Source organism: Oculina patagonica, chromosome 10, assembly GCF_052425735.1.
Source record: "Oculina patagonica isolate OP01 chromosome 10, crgOcupat, whole genome shotgun sequence".
NCBI classification, from domain to species: Eukaryota; Metazoa; Cnidaria; class Anthozoa; order Scleractinia; family Oculinidae; genus Oculina; species Oculina patagonica.
In genome coordinates this window covers 12,514,857-12,535,430 of record NC_135767.1, presented here as the reverse complement: position 1 = coordinate 12,535,430, position 20,574 = coordinate 12,514,857, and the positions used below count along the sequence as shown (strand labels likewise).

The window sequence follows — 20,574 nt, the reverse complement described above, 5'->3', positions numbered from 1 at the left end:
CGGGATGACAGAATTTGAACCAGTTGATTCCACAGCTTTGAATTCAGATGAGCGATAGTTCAGATATTTCTTAATAGCAAAGAATGTCCAACATGTTTATCAAAACTTTACTATCTAGAAAGCGATGTAGTTTGCAAGCTCGAAAATTTAAACAAAACGTGTTCAAACTCGGCAAATTACGAAGAAATACTCCTGACAACCACAATTAAAATCGAAATAAAAGCCGTCAAAAAACAACATAATAAGGCAAAGACGTATCCTGGTTTGTAGTGATGATAAACATTGAAGAAAAATGCAAATGCGAAGTACAATCAAATTTACTTTTCTGCTGCGTAATTTTTAAAGCACTGCAAACAAAATGCGAGTACATATTTACAACTAACGTGATCAATGACACAGTTTCCCGCTTGTTTTCATGAAGCATTGTAAGCACAATTTGGACATCGACTGTAATGCAGAGCTCCGCCATCGTCGAGGAACTAGGCAGCAACAGCAGACATTTATTAATCCTACGATCCGTGGTAAAAAAACAACTCGAAGCGGAAGGGAAAAGAAGCGAAGCAAAATCCTGAACTGCCAGTACAATCCCTTTCGAAAACTTCATGTAGTTTCATAGATTAAGATCTAATGTCAATGTTTTTAATATCCAAAACCCTTCTTGGGGGGGGTTTTAATATCCAAAACCCTTCTTGGGGGGAAATAAATTAATCCTCTCGTTCAAACCAATTGTGAATTTCGGCTCGGAAGAAACGTCGCTAAAGTGTTCAATCAGGTTAAATTTATTCTTCGCTGAGACGAGCACGAGTAGCCGAAACGTCGTGCAAATTCTTTGTTGTAGTCCTTCATACACGTTTCCATTGAAATTTCTACTAACTGCAATCATGTACGAGGGATTAAGTCGGATTTAACTATTCTTGGAATAGGGCTAAACTCGAAGATTTGGTTGACAATTTTAACAGAAGTTAAAAAAAACTTTGTACGTACATCACAGTTCAAAAGCACTTTTTGATACTGGCTTCCCAAACAAATAACGAGCTACCAATGGCTTTTCAAAATGCGCGTGAAACGGGCCGCCGCGTCTGCATTCACGAAAGGAAAACACTCGATTGGAAACTTTTCTGTTATTGATATTGATATTCTGATGTCCGGTCTCATCCCATAAAAGTCCAATTGTGAAGCGCATTAAGCTTTGTAAATGCTCTATACAAGCACCTTTTGCAAGAAATACTGAAGTTAATTATTAAAACAAAGTTTTGAGCCAAATTTAAAAAGTCTCGACTGATTGGGCGCTCCGCACATCAAAAGGGATACTGTTCTTTAGTGCTACCCCCACGCAAGATGGAAACCCCCGTAATTATATTAGTCCTTGTACACTGGTCAGCGCAGACGCAGGTAGTCATTAGCGTTAGAACGAAGACGCCTTAATGGTTAACGAACATTGACTGTGTGCTAAACCCTTTAAAATTTCTTAAGTACAAGTTATGTAATGTTAAAAATGGAACGCTTGGGTACGTGTGGTGAAGCTTAAGGAGGATTGGCGTTAAACCATTTTATATTTCCCACTTGCCTCAAATCTTAGCTGTTTTTGAGCTGCTGTTTCATGCATGAATAAGAGTGCGCATTAGCACAAATCCAATTTGCCTTTTTTTGCCAACCTACCATATACCTGCAATAAACCATATTTTTTTTTAAACAAAATCGTTTCTTTTAGTTATTGTCTGTCTAAGAAGAGGTTGTTCTCTGGAGAACACTCATTTGTTTGTTCAGAAAATGCATCCATCGCCACGTATTTTTCATAAAAATGAAAGAAAAGTAATTTCCCTGAGTATTATAAAATGTTATGAAATGGAAAGAAGCTTAAGTGATATCTTGCGAAGGAGAAGAAGAGCTGGTAAAGTTAATTCTGGGATGGAGGAGAACGTTTTACTGTCGATGCCAACGCATTCGGCGGCATGGTATTGAAGAGTAAATGGGGACGGATAAGAGACAGGCTAGGATAAGAGCCAAGGAAATACCATAGCGTGGCTTCCCGTGCATTTTAAACTTTCAAAAGATCCAAAATGTCATTATTTTGATGATGTTTATTTTCCTGCTTCAGTGTTACATACATTTACACCTGGATCGTATCTATCAATACAAATCTTATAAAGCAGGCGGCTCGAAGGATAAATATGATTATGTAATGATAAATACGGTCAAATTTTCGTGGATAAATCGTCTGATTATAATTATTATTATTGTTGCCTTTCACCGAACTTTAAAGCCGACAAAACGTGCAGCAACTTTGGTTTATAGCGCGTACAAGTGCTAAAGTGTTTTTGACATGATTAACAACATTAAGATGGATGCAACCGGTTATAATTAAGATCCTGGTACATATATATTTTTTGCGAAACATTTGTGCTAAACTTATCAATGTATGGATCGCTTTCCCCAAAATTTCAAAATGATTTTTCGTTTAAAAACATGAAAAACTCAGAGATTGTAGAGTAGATAGATGGAAACTATGAAACTGCCCAAATTAAACTCAGCAGGTTCATTGCAACCAAGTTATGGTAAAAACAATATTCGGAAAATTACAGAACTTAGCATACGTCCGCTATACATTGGTGTACCGATGCTGTGTCCCAAAAAGGCGGCCAGAACGGTCAGCAAGAAGAAAAACCAGATCTCGCTACCAATGAAACGAGTTTAATTCGGAATGCTGAATAGTATATCTGAACGTATTTTAAATGGCAAAATATTGGTTTCTGTAACACTTGTCAAATTTCAAAACGCTTTATCACCAAAACGAAACATTTTACTGAGACAATTAAAGTTCTCAGTAAATAGTAGAACTGATGTCAGCATCTAAAAGAATAGACTGGCAAGATCAGTTGTTTAAAATTTAGAATCTTTATGACGTCATGTGAAAACGATCTTTATATATGTTTTTAATTATATATCAAGTACAAGAGGTAAATACGTTTTCGTTATGATAATGATTATAATTATGTGTCTAATGACAGCCTATAAGGTACTTGATCAATTTGTATCAAGCTTTTTTTCCTGTCTCCTTCCTTCTTCTTTTTTTCTGATACAACGGATTACATCTGGTGTCCACGACTTGGATCTGTTACAAAGGCAACAAAAAGAACCCTGTTGAAATTTTTTTTTGTATTTGGAAACTAATTATTTTACACCTTGAACCTTGATTGATTGAGAATTCCGGACGTCGCAAAATATTAAATGTTCTTTAAATTCATTATACAAATTGTTTAATTTTACCCACTTAAAAGTTCATACCAGTCAGAGAACAGTTTGACAATTTTGTTCTTCACCGAGACAGTAAAATTTCTTTAATTTCGTAGATCGTACTTCATATATCGATACATGGAGTTTAAGAAGTACTAGTGATGAATAAATTAAGTATTGACCATTTCATGGTGCCTTCGAGCATACGTTATTTGCACGATTGATGGAAAATTTTACATTGCAAAACCATTTCTTGCAGCTTCTATTCAAAATGTGTGAAACATTTGTTGAACTGCGAAGTCTATTTTTGGAGAACGCCCTGAAATGTACTAAAGGATTTCTTAAATCATACAATGAATGACAGACTCTCTTGCCTTTCCATTTGTTTGTTTAATCGCTACAAGTATGAAAATAGAAACCCTTCAAATCTTGAAAAAGGGGTAGGAAAAAGATTGACTTCCTGTTGTACTTATAGGTTATCTAATTATAACTCTTAAAGAGATTATTGCAATTTCATGTTTATCGTTATTGTTTAATTCCATGCTTGAAGGCTCGGAAATTTTAATAACATGACCAAAACGCGCGTGAAAATTGTTTGATGGTCTCATGTATGGTACACAAGAGTTATATGCTTGAAGTACTTGTGAATTAGTTATACTTACATGATTTTAAAATCAGCTCTCGTCTTAAAATTAAGGAATACTTCGACAACTTTGTCTGTGTCCCTTGATTGCACTTCTTGTTGAACACCGTGTCTTGAAATTTGCATTCTTGTATCGCCATTGCGTCATAATTACTTTGTTTTACATTTTCCTCTTGTTCTTTTCTACTTTCCTCAACAACACGACTGTCCTCCATGGCAATTAATATGGTGGACATTCCCATTTCTCCGCTTTTAATTTGGCTTTCAAGGACGTCCGTCTCAGCAAAACCACTCATTTCGCCTTGTAAGTCGTTGAGAGGGAGAAGCAAAGCAAGGCAGCAGGAAAAGGACCAATGTGGAGTTTTGCGCCATTCTTTGAAATAACGATAAACACTCACAAGGTACTGAACTAAAAGCAAAAATAAATAGCCAGGTTAACAGGACTTTTATAAACTTTACAACTGCACAAGCTGCCAGTCCTCTATTCTCTGATAAGAGATAACTTGAGTTTATTTAGCACACCTCAATCTTATTGTCAGAGAAAGAGACCAAGATATTTTTTTTATAACATGAAAATGATGTATAACAGATATTTGCGGATATATTTTCGTATTGATAATTTCGATTCACGAGGACGCAACACCCCTTGGAGACTGAAATTTTGGACCGGTCACGCAAGCCGCAGAAGAAGATGCATTTACTTTTTATTCGGAGAGAATAAAAAAAATCATAGCAATTTATAGAATCAAAGTAATTCACTTGGATCTAGCCCATATTTCGTAAGTGTCCGTTACATGTTACAATCGTCTGTGTGAGAAATAAAAAATATATATAAATATATATAAAAATCCTAAAACAAAGAAATAATTATGACGTAACAGTTGAGTCAAATAACATTCGTATGTAAACATTTTTTAGTAATCTCGCTGATGAAAGTACCTACTATCGCAATAGTTTCAAGAGTGACTTACAAGCAAGAAGGCCAATCACCAACGTATTTGCTCCAAGCACCAGCATGTTGAATAAGAATGTTTCCATGTTCGGTTCACTCGAGGATGATATGTTCTCTGCGGGAATTCTACTCACTGCTCCAATAGCCAGGTTAAAAACAGTAACAGCAAGGGATGTCGACATCATTACGTTCTCGAACCCGTCCTGTATGGGTTTCATCCAGGAGAATACCATTCCATACATGCCTCCGATGACCAATGTTAAACCCGTGTACGACCTGCTTTCCTCTCCTATAAGGATCAGGCCAGATGTAAGGATTACTTTACGGGACATCTCCACCAACTCCCAATACCACGAACGAGGTTTATAGTTCTCAAAGAGAAAGCGCAAGCCTGTGATTATTTCCATGCTAGAACCTGGATTTTGTGAAGACTCCGCATTTGCTTTGGCCAATATCATTCTTCGATGTCTCCAAAGGGCGATGAATGAGGCAACAGGGATGGCAATGACATAGGCTGTTGAAATGTATGCCACAATTACTGAATGGTTATACGCTGAGCTTTGGCACTGAATGCTGTAATCTGCTTTCAGGTATTTTCTGCATGACTCTTCTTTATCATCTTGGCAAAGCTTTCGGCAACTGAGTGGCAAGACATTGGCTGTCATGGAACACGTTCCCAGGTAAGTCGTGTACAGAAAGAAAAATACATACCTGTACACCAGCACTTTTGTTTGTGAGAGTTTTGCTGACTTTTCCCCGTCGTCCAAGCTTTGATTTTGTACGATGACCATCTTACTTATTCCATACACTACACCGGAAATGCCAATGACCGCAGCATTCATTGCCAACATGACAAATAGGTTTCCAAAGGCATCTACTTGAACTCCATCATAAAGGCAGTGAATGGGTGCGATCTGAAGAACATTCATTTGAAGGACTTCTGAATACTTGCCAATAACTTCCAGTGAGCCAGGCCATTTTATGTATGAGAACGTTTCCAACAAACCATATGTGACTTGATAAAAGCCAATCACAATCTTAACTTTGGATAAAAGCATGTCAATTACTGAGCGATTATCGTCTTTTTTGGTATTTCGTTTGCTTGTCCACGCCAAGACTGCAATAATGATTAAGAGTGATGCTGCAACGATGGACAACTGTCCCACAATCCATTTCTTTGAAGGACACAGTTTGCACGTTTTCAATTGTTTGTAGTATCCAGAACTGCATACTGCACAGAGTGGACCTTCGTACCCAACTTCACACGGGGAATCTAATCCGCCTAGGCAAGACTCTTCTCTTGGACACCGGTAAGAAGTCGGTATTGAGTAAGGGTATTGCACATCATCAGCACCTAATGCTGGTAAAGATGCGTTGAGATTATTTATAAAAACTGTGTAGCGACGTCTATGAGTCTTACTCCTCCATTTCCACCAATAACCGGGTTTCAAAGAAGCATAGTCTGCCGTGCATTGCAATCCACCAATGCATTTGTAACATTGTCCGAACATATGTGTTCGATAAAATCCTTCTAAACATTGACAAGCGCGGTATCCGGCAAAGAAATCAGTCTCTGTTCCTATTGAAGATCAAAAATATCAAAAGAGTTATTTAACAAAAAAAACAGAAACAAAAACAAAACAAAAAACGAAAAAAAAATGTGTTTTGTATCTTTTGTTAGGTTTTCTACCCTTGTATTAAAATACATTATTTTTTCCAAGAGGGCATGGTAACGAATTCTGCAATCTGATTGGTTCTTAGCGAGGGCAAGATTGTCCTATCTCTGCCCACGGGCCACGGTAACGCTTTCGTGATTTTTTTTCGCGGTTAGACGAACTAGTCCACGACAGTTTTGCTCTTCAAAATCGATGTAGTTGCTCACCAACCGTTGTAAAGTTTGTAAAGGAAAATAAGAAGTGAAATTAAAGGCCTCCAAGCTCTCCAAAAGGCGAGTATTCATTCTCTTTATTGGCAAAATGAAGTTATAGTTTTATGGCCGTGGTTTGTCGATCGTTGTTTGTGCATTGGCACTGATTTTCACGCCATTGCGGTTAACTGCAAGTCGCCGGTTTACAGACTCGATTGATCCTTTCAAACACCTTGCTTCTCTGCTACTTTTCTCCAAAACCGAATACTGCTTATCGCCATTCAAGAAAATGAGATCTTTATTAAAAAACAGTCAAATTAATTCCCGCAATATTGCACCGTGTGCAGGCGACCAAATTACATATTTCAAGCTTCATTCAGTTTCACTTTCGCAAACTTTTTATCAAAATTAACAGAATACTGTGGGAATAAACACAGAAGTTTTTTACTCGTTAAATACAAATGTAAAGAGCTAAAAAATATGTGTTGTAAGTGCTTTCCAGTCCGAAAAGTAAGTTTAATTAACTAAAAGAATTCACACGCCGAAATTAAATGGAGTTCAAAGTGTTTCGCGGCTCGCTGATTTTTTAATGCTATGTTTTGATTCTACATTGTGCTTTTTTATTTTTATTTCAGATGCTTTTCGCTTTTTTCTTTTATGATAAACTTTTCCTTGAGTACTCTTCATTTTAGCGAATTTATTTTGTTTGGCGGTAAGCTTTGAATATAGCAAAATTAAACAGATCATTCTTTACTCTTGCCGTAGCTTATAGCGATCGACTCAACATTGGATGCAAGCGTATAATACAATTACACTTTGCAAGAAAATCTTTGTAAGTTTTTTTTTTTTTTATCAAACACATTAAAGTAGGAAGAAATAAATAAGTTATTTACAGGCTTAGGGTCGGTCCGTATAGTGAAAAACTGTGACCGAGATCATTCTTAAGTATTTATTCCTTTTCTCAAGTATTAATTCCTTTTCTCAATTTTTAAATGGGAGGAAGGTGGCTTTACATATTTAGATTGAGCATGATAAAAAGAAAAAGAGATTCATAACCTCTAATCGCCTCGATTAGCAGCTGTTGTTCGAGAAAATAAGGAAAATGCAGGTCCGAATTATATAAATTCGGTCTTACTTGCTACTACATTACAGCATAGTGGCAATCCGGCATTTTTACAACTGTGGCTCTTTGATTTTCTTTGTCTCGAATGTGCTTATTGTTGGTACATTGACGTAAAATACTGTTCCATAACTAAGTATAAAATCTTACCTCGTGGACAGGCCTTGCAATCTTGACTTTGCGTTCCTGGTGCTTTCTCGAAATGAACAAAGGAACCGTTTGGGCATTTTTTGCAGCTTGGACCTACGTAACCGACTTCGTCTGAGAAGAAACCTCCTGAAAAGGAAATCGTTAAGGTGCAAATTAAGGTGCGACGGATTGCAATTAGCTTAAAGGACTATTGTTGTGTAATTCAAGAAAATCCAAGATTAGCACTTAGCGATGGGTCACTTTTTATTTCTTTCTTTATTTTTATTTTTACAAACCAATGCTAATCCTCTGTTAGTGACATTGGTTCTTTTGGCGTTTCAAATATCTTCCTTATACCATCTATGTAATTTACAGTCAGGGATTATAGATCGACGCTATAAGAGCGGTTAGACCTAGTCGTTAAAAGAGTGATACAGAAGCAGGGAAAGCTGTACATGCTCAGCAAAAAAATTAAACGTGTAAGTTGCCTCGTTCGATGAAGATCGGAAACAATAGCCATCTGCAGCAATTTGAACTGCAAAAGCCCAGCTAATCCGGCTAAAATAGCGATGCATGCTGTTGCAACTCGTCTCCTCATATCTGTTATCTGCTTTTTTTGTTTTCGTCTTTTGTCTTAAATTTAACAAAATGTAGCAAAACTGGGGCAGAATGAAACAAATTAATCCATTTTTGATAAGCAACCAGGCAAAACATAACTGGATTTCAGTCCTAAACCATGCTATCTGAGCAAAAAGTTGCACGGTTCGGGTGTTTACACAAGTACTTACAAAACCGTGCTGGTCAAAAAGTGGACCTGCTTTTCTCAGGTCCTAAACTTGCACACTAAGCCGTTCAAAAATTCGTCTAGTTCCAACGGCCCCGTGTAAACGCAAGGTGGAACCGTACAAGATTTGGTCCGTGCAAAAACGTGTAAATGTATATACCTGGAGGGCATGCCGTACAGACTTGTTTTCCATTGGAGGTAGAGTTGGTAAATGTTCCAAGAGGACACGGTAGAAAGAAAGACATCGATGCATTAGCAGCTGTTTTTCTGAAACCAGAGGCCAAGAGAACTGGAACTAAAACTTTGCCCCAAATACCGTCTTCATCATCGACTGTGACAGCTTCCTCTTTAGAATTTTGAGGATTCCTAAAACACAGCAATTAATGTCTGTATATATAAACTTGCATTTTGTAATGAAACTGATTTAAAATAACTTGTATTCCATTTAAAATTTATCTATTTGTCACCATTTAATAACTTGCAAGAAAATTCGCATGAAAAGGGATGTCAATGTAACTTAAGGGCATAGCATCCGACCGCTGCGCGGAATTTCTAATGGCGGTTCGAGTCCTTTTGAAAGAACTCGAGAACTTTTATTGTTGTTTATGTTATTGAGTAACTGCGGGCTGGAGGTTGTTGTTGCTGTTGATGGTTTTGTTGTCGTGTTTGATGTTGACGCACAAGCTTGGCCTATAGGTGTGTCTTATATATATATACATTTAAACAAGCCTAAATGCTAGGGCACCAAAAGATTATTTTCTACTGGAGTTTATATATGTTTTTATTCTGTGAAAAGGGGCCAAACTATTCAAATTACGGTCACCCATAAATGCAAGATAAATTTAATTCACTGAAGGTTTAACTGATTATCTGTTATATATTTCGGCACAGCAATTCATGGCCACGGTACAGCAAATTAGATTGACCGCTATAAACGTTCTTACAGATAGACTGTGCATCGTGCTTGGCCCCTATAAGAATATTTCAGAGTTGTTATCGTTCTATCTGTTATCAACCTGAAAAAAAGACCAGAAAAACAAAAGACAAAAATGACAAAAGATAGAAAATGATTAATATTAAGAATCGAAAATACAAATAACTCAGGTAAATAAATTTTCCAAATTTAATTAGATGAGACACCAGATTATGCCAGTAGAATGCATAACGCTACTGCCGATAAAGTAGAAGGAAATACGTCACATTCTAGAATCCAGACCACCGAGGCCACTGAAGAACTCTAAGCTCAGCAACTTAAGTTTCGTCCGTATTAAATATCTGGAAGAGAGAATTAACAAAAGAAGATTATAAAAACAAACGCTTTGGTTATAAAAAGTAACTTCAACAGGAAACGTGCACAAACGTATCTGCTTCGAACACAATGTAGTATTGTGACACTTAAAATACCGTGTAAAATCGTAGCGATGGAAATGCATATGTTCCTTTATAACTTACATTCTTGTAAAAACTGTATCCACTTTAAATGCCTCTGGCTCTATTGTCTTTATTGGATTATCCGACAACATTCTAAAAATATAGGTAGATACATTTTATTTATTTACCCAATAAGAGTGGTAACAGAGTGGTTCAAGAGCTTGACCAGTGGCATTGCGTTAGACTCTTTCAGTTCGACCAATTGTTTTTTTGCTTGAGTTTAACTGGTCATCTACTTTTGTAAAATATAAACTGTTCCCTTCTATTTTTATTCGAATGTATTAAGCATAATAATTATATAAAACTATTCTAATTTTATTCTAAGCTCGATACTCACATTGTCGTGTCACAAGTTGTGCATTGCACATTGTCACCTTGATGATCATAAATGTTATAAAAGGCTCGCCGCGGGATAGTCTCCAATTGGTTTGAGCTTAGAAATCTAAAAAGTAAAAGGGAAATTTCAACATGAAGTTTGGAACTCAAACAACACGCACATTAGAATGAAACTTAATTATTATTCAAAACTCAACTCTTAACAACTTGAACACTTACAAACTTTTTAATCTTAAAAATGATGTTCATACATCGAAACGTCGATAAACGTTATTACTATTTTTTCTTGTTAAGTGCTTTAACAAGCAACTTATCATTCAATCCATCATTACCTGTTCTAACAGTGAATTAAAACCCAATTTTTGCCACGGTCAAGTTGCTTTACTTGCTTAAGATGTCACCACGCCGTGTTTGCAAAATTACATATTTTGAAGCAATTTTAGTTCCATGAGGTGTACTGTCACCAAAGTTATTTGACCTTTGGACTACTTTTTCTAATGAAAAATGTGCTAGGAATGATATTATTATAATCACAGGCAGCCCAAGCTAACGAGAGCAACAGTATTCCAAGACTCATTTTATTAGGATTTGTATGGAAATGAAACAATTTTTTTTAGTTATAAAGATGTACAAATTCGAACGTTTTATGAATAAAATTGACTCACACTGTGGCTATGTCGCGATCTTTCTTGTTTGTGAGCTCTTCGAGCCAATTGGAAGTGATTTGGATGAGTTATTGCTTTGCGAAATTTTGAACACGTGTACTTTATTAGCGCTCTCCAGACCGGGGATCTCACTCGAAGCAAAATATCATCCATGAAATTGGTAAAATTGCTATAGAATTTCCACCACCGTAATCTCCGGTAATTTCTCTTTCCTATCGTTGTTCCTTTGGTTCCGAGTGCTCTAGTGAAGCGTAGAAAATTCTTCCAAAGTGCGATTTTTTGCTTTTCTTGTTATGCGCGGCCATCAAACCACACACAAAATGGCGTCAGGTCGATAAAATCGACCCCAGCGCTGGAGGGGCAGGAAGTTATTGTTACTTACTCCAAATACGCTGTGAGACCCGGAGAGGTCGATTTTCTACCGGAAATAAAAATCGACGTTTAAGAAACCGCGTGCCGGTGATATTCTGTGATTATAATGGTATTATTAACCATGCAGCTATTTCAATCAACCTTGTCCGACCAAATCTCGAATACAAGAGCGAGCAGCTGCACGTGCCGAATACTTATTTTCAGGTTTTCTTTCTCTGCAGACATGCGGAAACAAGGAACTTTTAGCCACACTAAATTTAGCAAAGCTACTCGACCGTGAAAGAAAGCTACAGAAAAGGCCCCCTGAGAATTCTTCTCGTGCAAAAACACAAAATTGTACATTTCCTGTAGGCCAACTTACAAAGTTCCAGTGAAAACCGAGACGACCATTCGGTCTGGGCTTTAAGCTTTGATTTGACAACGTTAATGAAAATAGCTGTATATCATTAATAAATGCCACCTAGCTTAGCGTAATAAAGGAAATGATGATACAACATATGTCCTGCTATTTACCCTAATGTACCAACATATTTTGCTTTTATATACAGCTGTACGTACAGTTTTCTAAGGTTGGTGTTTTTGGCAAATACATCGCTTGAAAAAGATGATATCATGTTGTTTTGCAAATATCTGAAAAGTAGGCAATTAATTAAATTCGACATAGGAATGCCAATCACCTTGTCAGCTTGATGGTGTCTACATAAAGGTAGGTAGATAAATTGGGAAGAAAAAGAAAAGAAAAGAAGGAAAATCATCAATGGGTTGAATGAAAACGAACTTTATTTTAAGATTTACATGTGCAGACATGATGAGTATTGTGTCTATATATTGCTTAGAAATAAAAAGCCTATCTACAACTTTTTTTAGACAAACTGGAAAATTTTCCTGCTCTAACACAATTCCGTTTACAATCGGTAAACGTCTTTTTTCTCTCTGTTATATGTTGCTTATAGGTAAGTTGAACATCGATTTCATGCGGTTTAACAGGTCTCAATATTCGACGGTTCATGTTTCTTTCATGTTTCAGCAATAACTATTTTAAAAGTCCCTCCTTTTAATTTAATGTCATTTTCGTAATTATAAAGATAATTTACTCTATGATGCTAAAACGTTCAACAGTTGTTCATTCATCACTGGTGAAAAAACTTCTTATGGCAACTATACGTTCGAGATTTTTTTCTGTCGAGTAACTTCCCGAAACCTTATAGAACTGCACTGTTTTCCATGATTTTCATAATTGATGTCAAGAGCATGTGAATGACAAAAACAAATCATGTTTTCACAAATTTAAATGGTCCGATTGGTTATATGGATTACCTTCCTATATGCTTCTTAAACGGCATTCCTTTGTATACTTACAGAGCAACTGTCCAATTTGCGCCCCAAAAAACAGTCCTCGGTAGATACTTTATTTTGTTGTGAGATAAGTCCCTGTAGATAACACATGTGGATTTTAAGTAAGTAGCGTAAAAACCAGTCGTATAATTAAAGGTTGTAGGGGTAAAATTTGATCGGAAAAATGTGTCGTAGGTTATCATTCATCGCTAACAATTATGAGGTTTTAAGTATTTCCATGCCTTGGTTGGTAAGGGAGACTATTTAAACACAAGAAAATAAGAGAGCATCAGAGAACACTGTTTCTAGAACAAAGAACAATTACACCTTGACGTGTAGAGAGGTATCGTTCTGGCCATAACATAATGGACAATATTTTGTCCACTGCTATCAACCCTTTCACTCCTAAACGCGCATTTTTAGGCGCTATATATTTGGTGGCGTGCTCATTGAACCACTTGTGACGTCAAGATCCGTTTTGGGTGCAAACTTGGTCCTTAAACAGGCCAATACACCTGTAATTGATCAAGGTCCCTTTTTGTCAGGTTTTCAAATTATTACGGTCAGAAGAAAGGATATAAAGACAAGAAAGTAACGAGAATAAGAAACCCGAAGAATAGGAACGAAAATAGTCAAGAAAAAAAAAAAAACACGGAACAGTTCAGCCAGAAAAAAAAATGCTTTCTGCGCGTTCACGAGAGTAAAATATTGTACAAATTAACATGGAAACTTTATCAAAATATCGCTAAATTGTGAAAAGATAAGAAAAATTCAGGACCATAGCACCAAGCAATCTGTTTAACGGTTAAAAAAACGCGTTTTGGGGGAAAATTCGGAAGTAAAAGGGTAAAAGAGGTAAGTAGCTCGACGTTAATTTAAAATAATGTTTATTTGATGAAAAAAATTGTTGTTGTGTTTCCTTTTTTTCATTTTATTAAGGGAAAAATATAGAAGAACGGTTTGGTTGAATTATGCACGGAAATAAATGTTTTTTTGAATCCATTCAATTGTAAAAAATTTAATAAATTTTACAGCTACAAAATTAAGTATATATTTTTTTTTATTTCCATCAAAATTAACGCTATCTCATTATGTCAATACTTGTTGAAACGAGTCTGAATTGAAATACGGATGTGGTTGGCGTGATAAAAAGATAAGGCGTGTTAAAACTAGATAAGAACAAAAAAACCTTTTCTATTCACTTTCATTAGAAAAAAAAAACATAAGTAAATATTCTGGAAGATAATCTAACTTACAAGAAAAATAAACCAATGCCATTGGAAAATAGACCAACAGGAAGGTGTTCTATGTTATTTGAACTCAAATACCTGCAAAATGAATTAAAGGAGACATCGCTTTTACTTCACATAGCCATCCGTAACAAAAAAAAAAAAAAAAAGTCAGTTGCGATTATACTCGGATTTAATAAAAATGAACCTCACTGAACGAGACATAAGAATTCTTCCGCCATTATTATCAACCGACTGACCAATCAACCAACCATTTAATAAACTAACCATCCGACTGACAGACAGACCGATCGATGGATCACTCTGGGTCAATCGGCCAATCGATCGAATTCAAGTGTTTGTTATTAAGTAATTTGTTAGCATAGTTGCTAGACCAATACCTCCCTTTGGAGTGTAAGGCACAATAAAGATTTACTCTTACTGTTACTGTTGATCGATCAGTTGTCAGTCAGTCAGTCAGTCAGTCAGTCAGGCAGTCAGTCGGTCAGTCAGTCAGTCAATCAATGAAACAAATAATAGATCCATCGATCGAGCGATCGATCGATCGATGTATCTATCAATCAATCAATCATTCAATCAATCAACTAATCAATTAATCAATCAATCAAGCAATGAAGCAATCAATGAGAATTAACGAAAGAAAAAAAAATATGACCTAGAGGTTTTTACGATGGAAACGCCGACGAAGCAGAGCGGGGAACGGATTATTACATGTTTATTTCTTGAGAAAGAGTCTGTTCAATAGTTCAATTGCTCCCCCCCCCCCCCCCGGTCTGATAAGATCCAAAAAGCACGGTCTGATTAGGGTTAAACACACAATATGTTAGACCTTATATCACATTTAATATTTGCAAGATTTGTATTTATACAGCCATTGCAGTTGCACCAAACATACAGATAGACTACGAGAAAAGTGGAAAATACATCTTCGTCAATATCCGTAATGTTGTTTGATTCCAGGTGCCTGCGAAAAAAAGAGAGGCAATTGATGAACAAATGCAAACGGCAAAGAAAGTACAAATTTACATTGGATTGTAACTTAAAATTACTGCACCTCGAGAAATTAGTATCACAGCTATAAACAAAGAGAACATTGAGATACTCTAAATGCTGCCCATGCTCGTCAATCAATTACGTACCTACATATAGTTAAAGTAAACATGTTAGGTGAAAACGGACGGAAGGGTATGTTCGCAGGTTCATGTCGCGGAAACATGTCGCAGGGACAACATCATAACGTGAGTAAATACAAGACAATTAAGCGGGGCATGCTACAGCGACACGTCCCCTCGTTTGTACCGCTACAGTAAAACCCGCTAGTCAGAACCTAACATTAAAACCTGTTATACCCCATCAAATTATACCCCATTTTTATAAGAACTTATTAAGCCTAAAATTTGAAAACAGGTTCTTCTTTTCTAAAATGGATTAAAAATGTTTACTTTTGGGAAAAAAAAAAGTTTTGGTCAAGGCCTTACTGTACATGTATACATTGTCATGTCCTGAATGATAAGTGCTTCGTTTTTTACATAAACACTTGTGTGGTATGCAAATCGTATGCAAATAATAGGCCCAATATTACTAAAAATTTTATTAGCAACAACGTATTTTTTACTTAGAAAATTAGAGCCAAAATAATCTAAATTTATGTTAACTACCGTTTATGTAAGAATCTGTTTGGCTTACGTAGAAAAGCTAGGTTCTTACTCGCGGGTTTTTACTGTATATATTTTACTTGTTCGTGTACATATTATGATTTTTTTACTGCTACATGTCTGTTCGGGAGTCATCACCTCAACGTCATCAATTATATCAACGTCGTTTTTTGTTCCTGCTAGTACTACAGAAATATCCACTGAAAATTTTGCACATAAAGGAACATATTGATTGGTGAAGATGTCAAAACTTTACGAGTTTTATTAGCACGTTGTATAAAACTTGCTCTTAAAGAAATTTTGTCTTTGTAGAACTTAGGCACGTACTTGTTACAAGCAAATTATGCTGTCTCTCTGTTTATCCTCAGGCGCACTATTGAATGTAACATTTCAATACAAAAATGAGAACGTTTTGTTGTTTTTAAAACCATATGAAACTTACAGTGTGTGTAAATTCGTCAGGTTAAAGAAATCATCTGCACCAAGGGTTTGGATATTGTTTGAATCCAGATACCTGTAACACATAGAAAATGGAATAAAAATAGTAAGCCTTAATATCCCATTTTAATAGCGTAAGAAAAAAATGTTTAAAAAATACATTTGCCGAAACAGACGATTTGTGCTTAACGTGTTATCACTGTAACGTTTTGCGGTTGTGTGCGAGTCTGAAATTCCATTGGTGCAACTATCGCGTCGAATAGTCCATTTTACAGTTGGCTGCCAAGTGGCCTGGCCTTTGAATGGTAGTGAGGCTGGAGGTGACCTTGCATTGATACAAACCTGTCTGCTTTATCATGTAAATGCAAACTAGTTAGCATCAGAACAACACGATTAACACAACAAAGGCAGTAAGGTCTGTATCAAAACAAGGTCACCTTCAGCCTCACTTACATTCAAAGGCCAGGTCACTGAGCAGACAACTGTAAAATGGCCTATTGTTTCCAAGCTAAACAACGTGTGGTCTAACATTATAAACATTGTCCCTCTTATTACAGCCCCCACTTATCTGATGGTCTGGATCCGCTACTTTCTTCATTAGACAATCGTATAGTTTTTGTAACTTTCGATGAAAACTACTAGCTAGGACGGATATTACTGTCAGTGGCAGAATACGATGTCTTCATGTAAACTCACGATGACTGACAAGATAATTTTTTTATTGTTATATAAAAAAAAGAAAAATCAAATCGCTGGGAACTTACAATTCCTCTAAATTAGTAAGATTTAAGAAGATGCCTTTTGGGAGGATTTTTATCCTGTTTGAACTCAGATACCTACAGAAAAGAAAGAAAATTGCTTAATTCTTTTTCATAACTGGGGTGTTAAATCTTTCAACCCCAATTTGAATATGCGAATTCATATATTAACTTCTATATCTTCATCTTCTTCGGGTATATTAATTACGAACTTTCAAATTGTCTACTTTCCAGTTTGTTCATGTTCTTTTTTTAAATTTCCATCTAAATCTTTGACAAGTAATGCAGCTTAACCTTATTATTTAACTAAAATGTTGATTATTCAGGCGTATCCCTAGAAACAACAACAACAACAAAACAAAATAGTGTCAGCGATTTTCTCAACAAGGCCCTTTACAAGTTTATAGACCCTTTGCATAAATGGCGTCTTCATTTGAATAACAAAACATATACATCCGAAGCCTCACATTCACGTAAAAAATCCTTTGTCCAAAAACATCCACATGAGGCTAAGGATGTAGTAAGTATTTTTATGCAAATTTGGGCCCCATTTATGCAAAGGGTCTATTAACTATATCGCAATTACTTAATTACTAACTACATGTTTGTTTCTTTTTTTTTTTTCTTTTCCTTGTATATATTTAGATGTTCAACCTAGTCATAGTATTTAGCAGGTTTTTGTTGTTGTTGTTGTTGTTGTTGTGTTGTGAATTTGGCAACTCCCTATTGGACACATACGATGGTATGTACTTTTACATCAAGATCACTTATACGTTGTTAACTCAAATGTTCACGCGCGCTTTAAGGACACACTAGGCGACAAGTCGCAGCGACAGGCATTCTCGACCCCAGAGCACTTCTCTTTTGCGCATGACTGACGGCGAGAAGTGATCTGGGCATTCCTGGAACAGAACCTATTCTCATTTGAAGTTCATTGAAACAATGAAAACACCTCTGATTGGTCAATCTGTAACCCGCCAAAATTTAAACGTGCGTCGGAATGGTTGTCCTGGCCCCTGGGGAATTGAAAGTTTGTGCTTTATGCAAATCAAAGATTGTGCACGCAATCGTAATATGTGTTGTTTTCGGATGTATTTCTGTTTGGAGACGATATCAACAGTCTTGGAGCAATTCCTCCTTACTCAAATAAGCATGTTTAATGTATAACGATGTTTAACAACAGATAGTCGTCCATAAACAGCACTGATTACAATATAACGTGACACGATCTAAATTTGCATAAAACGCAGAGTCTAGTCTCTGGTGAATAAATGTGGAGCGTGCGCAACAGAGTCATCGTAGACAGATTTTTGCTACGCTTGCGTGGAGTTACCCAGAGCTTTTCTCGCCGTCAGTCATGCGCAAAAGAGAAGTGCTCTGGGGTCGAGAATGAGCGACAGGTCTCTGCGACAAGTCGCTCTGTGCGTACTACTTCAAAACAAGTCGCTGCGACAAAGCGCTTGTTCGTTGCGCACACAGCGAATTTTGAGAGTGTGAATGTGACTGCTTTTCCAATTCAATATAGCAAAAATACCTGACGCTCTCTCATTGGTTAATTTATATTTTGTCGTAGCGTCTTGTCGCTGACGTGTACACACGCTGCGACAACGCTGCATTGCTAATTTTGTCGCTGCGATGTGTCGCACGAATTCAAACTGGTTTGAATTCGTGCGACACATCGCAGCGACAAAATTCTGTCGCAGCAACATAGATTGACGCATGAATGCACCATGTCACACGAGGCGACATGTTGCAGCAACTTGTCGCCGCGACGTGTTGCAGCCCCTTGTCGCCTAGTGTGTCCCGACCTTTACTCTAGCCCGATGAGTTTGTTTTGTCGACCGTATTAGCCAGACGCAAGGCAGAATATGCAACTCAGATCATACTTACAATGTTTTCAAACGTTTTAGAGAGGAAAATAAATCAGCGGGAACGTCTTGAATATTGTTTGAATCCAAATCCCTGCTCAAAGGACAACATTTTAAAATTCGAATGAGAACTATAACAAAATAATAACGTATTAAATACTGCATGGCATTCGAATAGCACCCGGTCTGAACATATACATTACGATAAAAATCGTTAATCGATCTTTCTTTTGCAAAGTCAAACGTTTGGTCAGCTTATACCATCTTACTGACCGTAAATAATGACCGTGTGATTATTCGAGCGGCCATGCCAATCTGCCTAACACCGTACCATGTTGTTCTAATATTTGAGTAGAAAACTCAAGTGTGTGTTTATAAAAATGAAAGCTATGATCAGTGCATGCGGTGCGGTGTGTGTGTTCTCCAGGTTGTTTCAAACATTAATTGTGGCCGTCTGTTTTTTGTTTGTTTTTTCAACAAAGCTGTTTTAGACCCAAAAAAAATTACAACTCCGCAAACTTTCACAGAATATAGGTCCTGATAAGTGATTCACGTAAATATATGTTTGATCTCGATCCGATTTACATTTTAGGTGTAGTGGAAGCATTTCTGTTTGGGGCTCTCGTAAGGTTTAACGGGCTATTCTACAACACTTTTTTAACAATTCGTCGCAAACAAAACCAAACAAAACCACATACTAAGTAATTCTACAGAACAAGTATTTCTTTGTTGGTAAATGTGGAGGTGGTTTTGGGATTTTGAAAAAAAAAAAACGTTTTTTTTTACACAATTTTTATTTCTCCCCTAAGTGAAAATGAGATGATGTAGCAATGACAATGTTATAATTACAGACACCTGAGGCAAAATAATCCTCATTTTGATATATCTTAACTTTTTCTAGTTGTTTTTGGACTAAAATAGTACGATTCGAATAATTTTTCATTTCATTGGCTTTTTATATCAATTTCCGCTATTTTATGACTTTCTTGGCGGATCCAAGATGACGGGTGTAATGACGTCAAATAAATGTCATCTTGTACAGTGAGCTAAGGGCGTTATACCCGATGCAAAATAATTTCGCTGTGCATTATAAGATAGAACAGAAAGCTTAGAGCGTTCCGTCAACACAAGTTCTTGTACCAAGGAGGAGATATGAATTTTCTTGTACGTCCGATTGTTAAATGTGTGTTTTTTTAATCGTGTAATATAAACGTGTTTTAACTTCCAAATTAAAGTTTTCGGGATCACACCATAGTCGTGAAACTCATTTTAATAAATAGAAGATATATTACCTATCGATAGACAATGTTCGAAGTTCTCTTAACACTTTCGTGCTTAAAAAAAACAGGTTGTACAGTTTCAAGCGTGTAGATGGATTTTTATTTTGCCTTTGTTAGGAAGTGAGGGGAGGGGGGGGGGTGGGGGGGGGGGGGTGATGGCAAAGATAAACCACAACACATTTGTTTGTGTCTCAAATCGCGTAGGTATAGCAGTACAACTTACAGGCGTTTTAAACTTGTATTCAGGGGGGAAAACACATCAGCAGTAGGGTTTTGTAAATTGTTTGAAGTCAAAATCCTGCAACAAGTAAGATACTGTGTTTCGTAAAATGATGTTGTGCTAAAAATTGAAAAAAAAGTGAGAAACTTACATGTTACTTATAGCGGAGCTCCGGCACGCGAAAGGCGCCACCAGAGCACCATATGTAAGAAATTAGGGTAACCTATCGATGCGTTG

The 20,574-nt window shown here is 36.6% G+C and overlaps 1 protein-coding gene across 1 annotated transcript; it reads right to left on the bottom strand.

The window, feature by feature from the left end:
* Positions 1-2,098: 2,098 nt before the first annotated feature.
* On the bottom strand, positions 2,099-18,935 carry LOC144628994 (cysteine repeat modular protein A-like). Its single transcript, XM_078487134.1, has 16 exons — positions 18,860-18,935; positions 16,976-17,047; positions 16,216-16,287; positions 15,014-15,082; positions 14,125-14,196; positions 12,893-12,964; positions 12,092-12,163; positions 10,498-10,602; positions 10,182-10,253; positions 9,930-10,004; positions 9,674-9,745; positions 8,890-9,095; positions 7,967-8,092; positions 4,849-6,408; positions 3,897-4,286; positions 2,099-3,112 (listed from the first exon to the last, which is right to left on the bottom strand). Exons 7-16 carry the CDS (start codon positions 12,145-12,147, stop codon positions 3,087-3,089), a joined length of 2,688 nt encoding a protein of 895 aa, XP_078343260.1. The 5' UTR covers positions 12,148-12,163; positions 12,893-12,964; positions 14,125-14,196; positions 15,014-15,082; positions 16,216-16,287; positions 16,976-17,047; positions 18,860-18,935; the 3' UTR covers positions 2,099-3,086.
* Positions 18,936-20,574: the final 1,639 nt, after the last annotated feature.